We start from the raw sequence: 12322 nt of genomic DNA on the forward strand, positions 1-12322 counted from the left end.
CTCCCCTCCTGTTTCAGATTAGGGCTAAGAAAACACGTGAACAGATTTTTCACTCCCATAAGTATATGTTTCCTTCAGTGACCATATATGGAAAAAAAATCTCTAGGTATGGATTTCCTCCACATCATTATATACTTCTCTCTTCTTCCTTCTGTTTCCATTTGCTCACCAAGCCTGCTATTTCACTGGGACAGCTGGCATTCTCAAGCACATCCTCCCTATCCCAAGCCATCACACTGAAACACGTGCACAGACCTCAAGCACAGACAGAAGGTCATACGAAACTACCGGAAAATAACCAAAGCACAATTCAAATTTCTTGTTTCCCAGGAGCTCTCACACAGAACCAGAGCTCTGGGGACATCCCATGGCAGTCTGCTCCAGAGATGCAGATGATTAAAACCTGGGATTCCCAAACCTGAAAGTTCTTTCCAAAATGACAGACCTTGGAGAATATGAGCTATCATGCCAACAGGTGACAGCACATTTATTTCTGACAGAAGAGTTTTGGTGCCATACAAAGCTGGTTTCTATAGGATTCTCAAACCAAACCACTGCTGGAAATTTTTTGCAATAAATTGCTTGCATTTTTCTAGCTAGCACAAGTAACAAAATTAGATTGATTATTTGCACAAAGGAGATGCTGAAACAAGAAACACACTATATATAATTTTATTTCTAGACACACTGTCTAGGTCATATGCATTAGCTTCCTTATAAATGGTCAAGAGTTTTGCTTTGGTCAGGATTACACAATAGAAACCAAAAGATTTTTCCCAGAGCACACATAAATGGTACAGTGGGCTTACCCACAATCAATTCTTCTGAAGACGCCATGGCTCAAAGGAGATTTACACATCTAGTAAAAATAAGTATGTATATCTCCACAAATCAGTATGGGGTTTTTTCACCCCCATGTCAGAAGAAATAACACAAATTGCAATTTGTCTCACAGCCTCTCTTCATTAAAGTTCCTGAGCAGCTAAAAAAAAAAAAAAAAAACACCTTGAAGATCTCAAGGTCTCTGTGGAAGTGTAGCAACCTCCCCAAATATGCCTGAACCAAATATGCTTTTAACAGTGGTCTGCTACTCCAAGATCAGTTAACCCCAGAAATAGCTGCAAGCTCCAAGGCTGTGATGATGCCGGCTCTGCCCTAAACCCCATTCTTGGCCCATACTGACCAGCGTGGTAAGCAAGCACCCTGATGGTGAACAGCCTAGGCTCGGCTGCAGCAGGACCATACGGCCACCCTGGAAGCTCAACTCGTGGTCTATCAACCAGCATTCAAGTACCAGCTCTATGTTCATAGCGTGCATAACTGGACTGGTGTGAATCCTTAGGCTACAGCACAAGGCACTATCATTAAAGGGGATGAAAAGTTGCTTAGGCTTGTCAAAGACTGCGTAAGGCAGCCTACATATCATTTATTTTATACACGTAAAATATCTGAAAAGTATCTTTCAAAGATGGTGAGAAGTTTATCCATTTTAGCAGAGACAAAAGTGACTCTCCTGATTCTGCAGTCCTCATAAGCATCTACAGACAGGTGGCAAGGGAAGCAAGGCCACCATGAAGTAAGATCATTTTATTTTTCTACAGTTTGAAAAGAAAAGACTGAATCTGCAAAAGAATCCATAACAAAGGTTATTCCCTGATCCTATATTTTTAAAGATATTTTGTCTACTTAGCAGGTGTTGGAAGACAAAATTTTCATGCAGAAGCAATACTAAATAAGGAAAATTTGTGGGTAGATCATATCTGTCCAAGACAAATTAGCTTTACACTTTTCCTGACTTGGCACTTCATCCAAACTTGCAAGGAAAATCTATTACTATCACACATTCAAGATCTCCTGACAAGTTAAAATTCAGCATTTTCTCACTTCAATGTACTTGTTCTAAAGGAGATTTCTAGTGTGCGGACTCCAGAAGTTCTTGCTCTGAGATGGCAGCCTGACCATACAATTATTGTCATTAGTGATGAATGATGTTTATGAAACATTTTTCTACCAAGACTCTCATAATGCATACAAGAATGACAGTTGACTATTTCTATTCTGGAAAAACATCTCTCAAGAGAGATGGAAAAATGTGGAGATCAATATATTACTATGTACTTGAATCAACACGTAACCAAGTACATAGTACTGACTTTCAGAATGTCAGACAACTTTAACTCCCAGATTTTATTTTTAAAATCCTCCATCCTATGACAGCAAATTTTATGCAGCTGAACAAAGTTAGCAGAGCATAAAGTTCTTTTAGCAAGCAACTGTGTTAATTTAGCAAGCAATTGTGCTTGCTAAAGAAAACTGTGAAGAAAGAAAACCTGCACATAGCTAGATCCAAGAAGGCCAAGAACTACCAGAAGCTTATTTGATATGATTAATTGGCTGTTTGCATTTCAGCCAATGTATCTGGAAAAGTTACAGATAAAGTATGAGGCAAAAAATTAATCAGAACAAAATAACTTCCAGAACTCTTTCCACACATAATTTCCTTTTAACATAAAAGCTAACACTGAAGGAAGATGCATAAATTTATGGCCACGTATAGACACTTATCCAATCACTGATCACTAAAGTCAGTCTCCTGAATATGTGACTGCAAAGTCATGTGGCAACCTCACAGCACGCTGGAAACACGTCTCTGTCCCAGCATCACACCAAGGAGAGGAACAGCTGGCTTTAATCTCACAACTACGATGTCTAACAAGATAAAACGATTAACTGCAAAAGGCAGACCTTGAAGACCTCACTTTCTGCCATTCCACCCACACCTGTGATCAAAGTCTTGTCCTATTATGGACAGGGCTTAATCACGTTCTGTCACTCTCAGTAATTCTGATCAGGCCCAAATAATACAGATCACATCAGTTCTCTATAACCACAAGGCAAGGCCTTTGACTTCTTTGCAATAGGCAACCCCTGTAGAGGTACAGAAGGTGAGTGAAAGTCAGAATAAGAGATTATACCTACTTCCAAGCCTTCTATTCCTAAATTTAGACTTGGAATTTACATAATACGCAAATCATATTTTGCAATATTATATATGCTATATATTTTAGCCTTAAAATTTGCATTATATCTTTCTGGCACTCTGCCTACCCTCTTAGAATGGGCCAATCTTTGCCCAGCACAGAGGAGAGAAGACCAAGCTTTTATTTTCCTACAGTTACCATTCAGACATATCCAGTGTGTTTCTGCATTCATCATGAGGATTTTTTTTGTTTTTTTTGCATTGTGCAAAGAGAAATTAAGAGTTTCAGATATCAAAAGTAATGCTATATGGCTCAAACATATTTAACACCTAGATGTTTTCACAAGACAATGTGGACTTTGAAAGAAACAGATTTCCTTGGAAACAGACTACTTAGTTTACAATGCAGTAATAAAGGCTACTGTGAACAATTACAGGAATATGTTCCAAAATGCACAAGCCAGGATCTAAATACATTAAATAGAACAAGTAACCCATCCTGACTTCTCTTTAAAATAAGGATTAACTAATAAAAATTCATTTCAGGGAAGTGGTGGTGTTATTTTTGTTTTGTTTGCTTTAATCAACACAGACCTTTTGAGGAGAGAGACAGCTGGTACCATCTGTTTTAGAACAGAATGAAAACTAAAACTTCTTCACTGTACTTACATGTGAGGACTAAGTTCGTAGAAGTTTCGGTTTCTGTATTCTTCTACTTTCTCTGGAGTATAAATAGGTAGAGATCTGTAGGGGTTTATTGATATCACCACGCTGCCAATGTATGTCTGTTGAAGGAAAACAAAACAAATTATCATGGATTACTCTTTTTAGCATACTTTTGCTGCTTATATATTATTCTCCCATTTAATAATTATGCCAAAAAAAAAAAAAAGCCTAATTGTAGCAATGAATAAATATGTATATAGACTCTGAATCACCTTTTAGATCTCTCTCAACAATCACTGCTGGGTACCAAGTAGCTCTTTCTACATAGCTGAAAGCCTCTTAAGAGCATTTTTTAAAAGCAAACCCAATCGTACAATATATCTGTGACTAATTCAGTTGAGGGAGGGGAAGGAAAAAGGACACAGATGTTCACGAAGAACCAACTCCATCTGCATGGCAAATGTCACACGAGCTTTGCTGCAGCCCTTGGGCACACATACAAAACCACGTAAAAGCAAGGCCAGAGTTGGATTGTGCTCCCTCACCCAAGGAGGAGCTTCGCGCCATCTCTTCAAAGCCTTGGCCACAGAAGAGCTTCACAGAGAAGAAAGCTGAAGGCTAATAGCCTCTGACAGGTTCCTGTCAAAGGAGAAATTTACTGTCAGGATTCAAGTCAGTCGAAGTCTTGCCATGGTTCCTCAGCAGATGTGAAGCGTAATTTTTATTTCCAGATTCTAAACATACTTGCCATTACCCCTGGAAAGCAGACAGAGCAATGTGTTGCTTTACTCCATTAGATCCTATTCACTACTGAGCTGAACGAAGACCGATACTGTACACCGTGATTACCATGTCAGCACATGACACAATTAAACTGCCTTCGTCAAGCCTACTGTTGGGTGCCCCACAGCTCTCTGTGCCTCCCTCCAGCTGCAAGGGCTGCATTCAAATACATCCGTGTGGCAAAAAATGCTAAAACCCCCTTCTACCCTGCCTGCAGATACTGACCAAAGATTAAACCCCAAGTGTTTGGTATCTCTTTTCACAGCCATGAAATAAATAAATAACACCTGGTAAAACACAATTTTCCAATAACCAGGGACTCCCTGGGAGGTGTAAAGACTGTCCACAAAAGCCACAAGTTCTCATTATTTGGATTACATTTGCTAGTAATTACAGAAGAAAAACAGTGCTTTTTACATAGATCTGTGATTTTAAGTGGCTTATTTGCAATGATATCTTAGCACCCTGCAACCACTATTTGGATTTCTCCCAACTTTTCTTACGGGGAGTACTGTAATATGCATTTTTAAATGTGAACAGAGGCAAAAGGGGCCCAAGTTACTCACCAACAGGTTCAGCAGAGCACTGAATTACCTCCAGAGCTGCGGTCACAACTTCAGAGAATCATAGGACAGTTTGGCTTGAAAGAGACCTTAAAGATCACCTAGTCCCAACCCCCTGCCCCGGGCAGGGCCCCCTTCCCCCAGCCCAGGGTGCTCCCAGCCCCGTCCAACCTGGCCTTGAACCCTTCCAGGGAGGGGGCAGCCACAGCTGCTCTGGGCACCCTGGGCCAGCGCCTCACCAACCGCACAGGGAAGAATTTCTTCCTTACAACTAATCTAAATTTACCCTCTTCCAGTTTAAAACTGTTATCCCTTGTCCTATCCCCACACCCCCTGATAAAGAGTCCCTCCCCAGCTTTCCTGTCCCCCCTTTAAGCACTGGGAGGCTGCTCTAAGGTCTCCCCGGAGCCTTCCCTTCTCCAGGCTGAACCCCCCAACTCTCAGCCTGGCCTCCCAGGGGAGATGCTCCAGCCCCCCCAGCATCTTTATGGTCTCCTCTGGACCTGCTCGACCAGATCCCTGTGCTTCTATTGGGGACCCCAGAGCTGGACCCAGCACTGCAGGGGGGTCTCATGAGAGCAGAGGGGGAGAATCCCCTCCCTCAACCTGCTGGTCACGCTTCTCTGGATGCAGCCCAGGACACGGGTGGCTTTCTGGGCTGCGAGCGCCCATTGCTGGGTCATGTTGAGTTTCTCATCAGTCAATACCCCCAGGTCCTTCACCGCAGGGCTGCTCTCAACCCACTCCTCACCCAGCCTGGATTTGTGCTTGGGATTGTCCCAACCCACCTTGCACTTGGCCTTGCTGAACTTCATGAGGTTCGCACAGGCCCACCCCTCCACCTTGTCCAGGTTCCTCTGGTTGGCATCTCTTCCCTCCAGTGTGCCAACCCCTCCCTATCTAATTTTCATGTCTAAAGCAATTTTCTGCTAAATGCTAATCAAATTCAGTCCTAAGCAGAAAGCTAGATGAGCAAGATTTCCTATTTTTCATAGAATGTATATGCACAGGCAAGTTGTGAACTCACATGGCATTTTCTGTCCCATTTAAAACAAAGTTGAACAAACTAGACTGCAGTGACAAAACAAGTAGCATGAGGCTTCCAGAGACTCTTTTAGTTCATCCTTGTAGTGTTTTCTACCCACAGGATGAAACAGAGGCAGCCACTGCTGTCAATTCATTGTACAACTGCTGCTATGATGAAACACAATACTCTACTAATTGGGCTAAAGACTCACCATTTGTAAACAACACATACTTTCTCCTCTTCTTTGGAACTGGTCAGAAACCTTCTGCAAAACATTTCCCCCCATGCATCCAAGCCCAGAACAGAACAAAATACCCTAGAAACAGGCTGGTTTCACAGCAAGAGCCCATGCAGAGTGCTGCAAGGGGGAGCAAGCTCAAAGGGTGCCTCACATCTTCGTGGCCAGGCTGCATCTCAAAAGAGGGACAACTCCAACCTGCCTTGCACCACAAACCAGGGGGGGAAGCACCCCTAAAGGCATTTAGATACAGACTCATGAGAAAATCCCAAAATAATTAAGATTTTTCTTCTTTCAAACACACCACAGTGCATGCTTATATATATATTTTCTTCAAATAATAAAAAAAAAAAGTTCTAGTTCTGTGGTCATCCTTCCCCTAAGGAGGAAAGTGTTTTCCATCTATGTCTAATCTCTTTGGCTGAACAAGAAAAAATGCAAAAATTGCCTTTCTACAGTGTTTACTTTGCTCTCTCAACACATGTGGCTTTGGCAATTTGCAGCCCTACAGATTCTTGGCGAGAATAACAGATACCCAAGAGTAAGAAATCTTCTAGACTTCACAAGTGCATGGATATCCCAGTTAGGACTCTTTCCTGATAAAACAATATATTTACTCGCTTCCTCCTAAATCTTAACAATTGATGACTTCAGCCTGGTGTGAAATTAGTGCTGGAAAGTATCAGCAGAAGAGATATGAAGGCCAGATCTTGAAGATTATTTTTTGAAACAGGAATTCTTTGGAACTCAAAGACTTTCCTTTTTCAGCTATTCTTCTACCATAATAGCATACAATTTAATTTCTAAGTTCCTTGAAATACCCTGAGATGCCAAAGTAAAGAAAGATGAGTAAAAGTGAAACCCCTGATTTTTAATTTTGAATACAGGCATTCAAATTAGATTTATTTAGAACCATCTCTTCATAGCTAAGTACTGCTTAGACAATGTATTTTGGGAATTCAAGTCAGCTGTTTGTTGTCAGACATGAACAAATACAGACCATTTCCTAAAATACCAATATTTCAAAAGGTCAAATGACTATATAGAAACAAAGACATACTCATGTCCATTTTAAACACCAAGCCAAACCATGCCAAGAAATCATTGTTTTTGCTGCAAAGCTGCTTACAAGAACTAATACATTTCCTCTTCTAAAAATGCCAGTATCCCAAAGCTGATGCCTAAAAGCTACTTGCTACTGGTGGTCTGTGAGATTCCACATAACAGGGATAAACAGATCTGGAAAATAGCTTTCCCACATAACATCTGCCTTCCCACCAGAACTCTATTATAAACAAACAAAATAAATGGCTTAAAATCCTTCAGCAAGCGACAAGCACAGAAACATTCCAGTGTTGAAAACAGAATGCCCAAGAGTAGTGGGAGATCATACCGTGGTACCCCAGGGACTAAAGAGATCCTTCATTTTCCCTGTGTAAGGAAAAAAATGAAACCCCAGAGGAATGTCCTCATGATGATGAACACATAGAATGCAGTCGGGAGATCTGATTTCTTTCTTGGCTTTGACATGGTCTCATCATGCAAGTTTGGACAAGATCTGCTGTCTCCTCAAGTTTTGCTAACTAGAGACTCTTGATAATACTCCTCTCTCCAAATTTCTACTTTATTGTAATACTCACAAAGGCAGATTCTGCCTCCTTGGCATGTTTGTCCAGAACCCAAACCAAAAGGACTCTCACTCATCGTTTATCAGTGCATCTGTCATGTAGCATGGCAACACTGTAATGGGCTAACATTTCATCTGCGGACAAGAGCATTCAAATTTCTATCAGGTCAAATGAAAACACATTCTGCATTCTCCACCAAAACAACGCATGCAACTCACTCCTGTTCAGTGAATGGTTTAACACCACAAGCAGAAAGAAAATTCTAAATCATAGCTCAGGTGGAAATGCTGATATTTGTTACACATCACTTCTAGGTACTGTTGGAGATGCAATGACCAAGACACTTTGATGACCGATTTTCTCCCCCGAGCATTGAAAGCCAACATAACTGCTTAGGGCAAGATATTCCTGCTACTTCAAGCTTAGATGAGCCTTGCAAGGGCTTCTGTGCCTTCCTAACCCAAGCAGTTTTAAGACTAGCTTAAGGAGAGGCCTGAAATAGCAAGACGACGTGAGGCTCCCGTTGCTTGAGAGAAACTACAGGCAGCAGCCTCCTCCTCTCAGCCAAGCACTGGGGAAAGCTATTGCTAGAAACTGGCGGACTGCCTGAAATGCCTGTGGACCTTTCCAGCTGAGAGGTTGCAAAAACCTTACAGGCAGCCCTGCAGAAGGTCCCAACACACCTCTGCAGCCAAGACGCTCAAGCACTGCGGTGAAATCTGATACACAGGGAAAAGGCAGTACAGGCCAGCTTGAGGAGAGCTTTTAGAAGACCATAAGTAGAGTTTACGGGAGAATATTTCACACCGTGGGACATAGTATATTAATAAAGCCATTTTTCCTACTGGCAAAGTTAGTCTTGCAATACCCCAAGGGCCCAGAAGAGAGAAGATTGAAGCCAGAGAATGTTATCGACAGCAGTTGAGGCTGCAGAGCTGGAGCTATCGTAGCAGCCTGCTCCGCATCTTTAAAATCTTTTCTGTATCCGTGGCATCCTCTGCAAAGCAACCTTCTGCAGAATTTAAAATCATTAAGCAGCTACACAGATTTGGTGCAAACCTTCTGGAAGTGTATTTTATATCACTTCTGGCAGGTCTGTTAGAAACAAACCAACTCCTTCTTACCCATGGTAGCCTGTAACAGTCCAGAAAAATTGCTCCCACACACAAGTCATTCCTGCTGTAAAATGTCCAGTTACTAATGTACCCTGCAAGTGTGCATAATTCCCAGGACCAGAAAGGTTGCTCTATTTACTTGGTTTTTAAACCCTGGAGCATAAAAACAGAAAATAAATTATAGTTAAAAAAAAAAAAAAAAAAAAGGAAAGAAAAAAAAAGATTGCTGGTGTGGATAGTGATTCTTCCATTTATGCAGACCAATTTTTTTAACACTACAGATATGCATAATGCACACTTCTTTAGTATTAATTATGCTTAAGTGTGCTGGGTTCCTGTAATTTTGAACAGTTTCAAATCACATCACTAAAATAATTCATTGAAATGAGAGACATTGAAGTGAGATCAAAGAGAAGTGTGACTAGATTTTATTGGAACAAATCCAGAACTAAGATTTGGGCAGCACTGTTTTCCTTGCAGGGGGGAGGGCTGTGTATTTTTGTGGGGTTTTTTTAAGGTGACATATGCAAAATTATATTTCTAATATAATGCTCATTGTCATTTGTATTTGCCTGAACTACTGCAGTTCTGGATCTTGCCTGCCAGCTCATAAGCACATGCGCTGCTGCATGCTCAGAATAGTCAAGACAGACACAGAGGAAGCCTGTACTTACATGTTCTCAGTTTTCTGAACTGTCTCAAACTCAAACAGAACCTGGCAAATTTAACATTGCAGCGTATTATACTCCATAATGAAGTCTCTCATTTTAATAAACATTAGCAACTAGACCAGCACCTTATTAAAATATCACCTCTTATTTGAACAATCATGCTGTGTGCTCAAATTTGTTTTTCATTGTGGTTGGCCGCAAAAAAAATAAAATAGCTAAATGCACCCTACTTCTGGCCTATTGTGTTTTTCAGGTCTGAAACACTCACAAAGTTGCAAGACACTATGTATGGAAAGAATAAGGAAAAGAGTAACATCAAGACTAAAAGCAAAACCACCTTAGGCCATTATTACTAATTCTGGGGTTTTGATTTACTGTAATAGTGTGTACAGCAATGTAGGTGTTTTTATTGTTTGGTGGAGAAGGATGGGCTGTGTACTTGAAAAATACAAACAAACAAACTAGAATTTCATCCCGTAATACTTCAGGGTTTGCCTGCACAGTTTCATCACAGTACATAAAAAAAATAACTCTCCCTGTGAACCAAGCCGTGCAGCTGCACTGTGCTGAGCCCATGCCTCCTGCTTCAGTGAGCCTGGAGTGTGAGCAGAGATTTTGGGCAACATCTGCAAGCGACTACACAGGCCCATCCCCGGGATCCCCAAGAGCAATGATCAAGTGGAAAGAACAGGAACTAACAATGTTTGATTTCCTTGAACAGGAGCTTCTGTGTGGATTTTCCCATACCCAGTCAGGGTTGGACTTGCACAGCATCACATGGCACTAGTCCTTACCAAAAGAAAATTCTGTGCTTTGACTCCTCTCCTTAGTATTTCCCAGCATCCCTACAAGATTCCTGATCAGCTTTGAAGAGGACGCAATGATCTGTAAATTGCTACAGATAAGAAAGTCTTTTTCCACTCCTCTCACTTTAAGGAAAGCCAATACTAAAAACTTCCTTTTCCAAAAGCTGGTCTGCAGTAAACTCAAAATCCAAACCAGACTCTCACACATAGCCTTTCCCTTTCTCCCCATATATATATATATGGAGAAACCTCTGCTTCTCCTTGATACTAACTTTCACTGTAGTTTCAATGGGGTCCTTTCTAATTAGGTTTGAATGAGCGAAGAAACATAATACTGGATTTCTGAGCAAACTCAGTCTATTCTCCATGATGATTAAAACTCTCTTGGACAAGACCACCCTCTTGGACATACCATTTTTTCCCCAGAAATATAGTGGACAAAGTCTGTATGTTATAATAGGAAAAAAATACCAAACAATTCTGGTATTATATGTGCTTAATGCTGTTATTAATCATGACAGGCAGCCTTGTAAAACCTGGACAGAACAGTACAGACTATAAAGAAAACTACATAGAAGAGCACTGGATGAGTTCCTGAAATTTGGTGGGGGGGGAGAGGAGGTAGAAATCAGGCAAAAGAAGAAACTGAGGCAACAGTATCCACAATTCAAGCAAAACCGTCTTATTGCTAGAGGAGACAAAATTCAGCTTTGGAGTGGATCACAGTCACGTACCAAATAGGTTGACAGCTGATATAGTGACTCAAGAAACAAAGCTCAAACAGGTAACACAAAGGCAGAAGCCCACATCTATATCCCAAAGCAAACAACCATGACACAGGCAACCTATGGATAAAAGGATAACACCACTGCTACAGTATTCTTCAACAGGGGCTTGATCCTGCACGTCACTGTGCAAACAGCCGCAGTCTGAATAAGCTATGGGTAACCCACACCGGCCAGGAACATGCCCTTAATTGTACTGCAATCTGGTTTAGATCCGAGCCCTGAAGAAAGAGCAGAGTGTTTGCCAGAGAAAGGCACCCACATGGCAAGTTGGAGCGAGTACTTAAAGGGGATGCATGTGCACCGATCATCCCTTCAGAGTTTCTTGAGGGCAAAGAAATCTCTCAGCTGCTCAGTGAATATTGCTGTTAACTTCACAGTTATTATGACAGACTCTAATGTTGTTATTAACAAAGCAGATTAATGATCTCAGCCATCCGCCTCTCTGACTACATTGGGATGTTTTTACATAAGCAAACAAAATTCCTACGCAGGATGCAATTACAGATGAAACCTGTAAAGTAAGTGATGAGGAAGTCAACCCAAAGTAGACATTAGAAATTATAAGGCAAGCATTTAAATACTCCAGTCAGTCCTTGCTCACTTTTGAAAAGATAAAGACTTGTTTTCGTAAGCAAACAGTAGCTGGAGATTGGATAGTGTCTGTGCCAAGAAACCACTGGTGAAAACATTAGCAAGAGCGCTCATTCCAAAATCTTTCATTATTTCTGTATGAATAAAACGTGGGAGGGAAGTCTCCTGTCATGCTGCAGCCAAGGCTAACCTTTCAGCATGTGAACCACGGTTTCACAGTACTTGGATGTTTTTACTTCTATTTCTGTTATTTGCCAATCTTTCATTAATCTCCCTTTTGTGTTTTAATTTCATATGGTGTCCACTGAAATGACTAGTAAATGCTCAAAACGTCATCATCACCTTAGCAGAGAAATACACAGCATTTTGGGGCAGAGCCAACACTCTAACAGTCCCTGGGGCCCTACAGGAAGCATTTCCTACACCTTCTCTCTTTTTTCAAAGTGTCACACCAGAGGCAAAAAAG

General features: G+C 41.2%; 1 protein-coding gene across 6 annotated transcripts in view; it reads right to left on the reverse strand.

Annotated features, from left to right (window-relative positions):
• The window catches only part of MYO1B (myosin IB), a 136273-nt gene that overhangs the window by 77985 nt on the left and 45966 nt on the right, over positions 1 to 12322 (reverse strand). For all 6 annotated transcript variants that reach the window (XM_032995199.2, XM_032995200.2, XM_042808556.1 and 3 more), the window contains one exon: positions 3650 to 3765. In XM_032995199.2, the coding sequence (XP_032851090.2) occupies positions 3650 to 3765 (116 nt within the window). The remainder of the gene's footprint in view (positions 1 to 3649; positions 3766 to 12322) is intronic.

This window comes from Tyto alba, unplaced genomic scaffold (assembly GCF_018691265.1).
Source record: "Tyto alba isolate M040663 unplaced genomic scaffold, T.alba_DEE_v4.0 Super-Scaffold_7, whole genome shotgun sequence".
Lineage (NCBI taxonomy): Eukaryota > Metazoa > Chordata > Aves > Strigiformes > Tytonidae > Tyto > Tyto alba.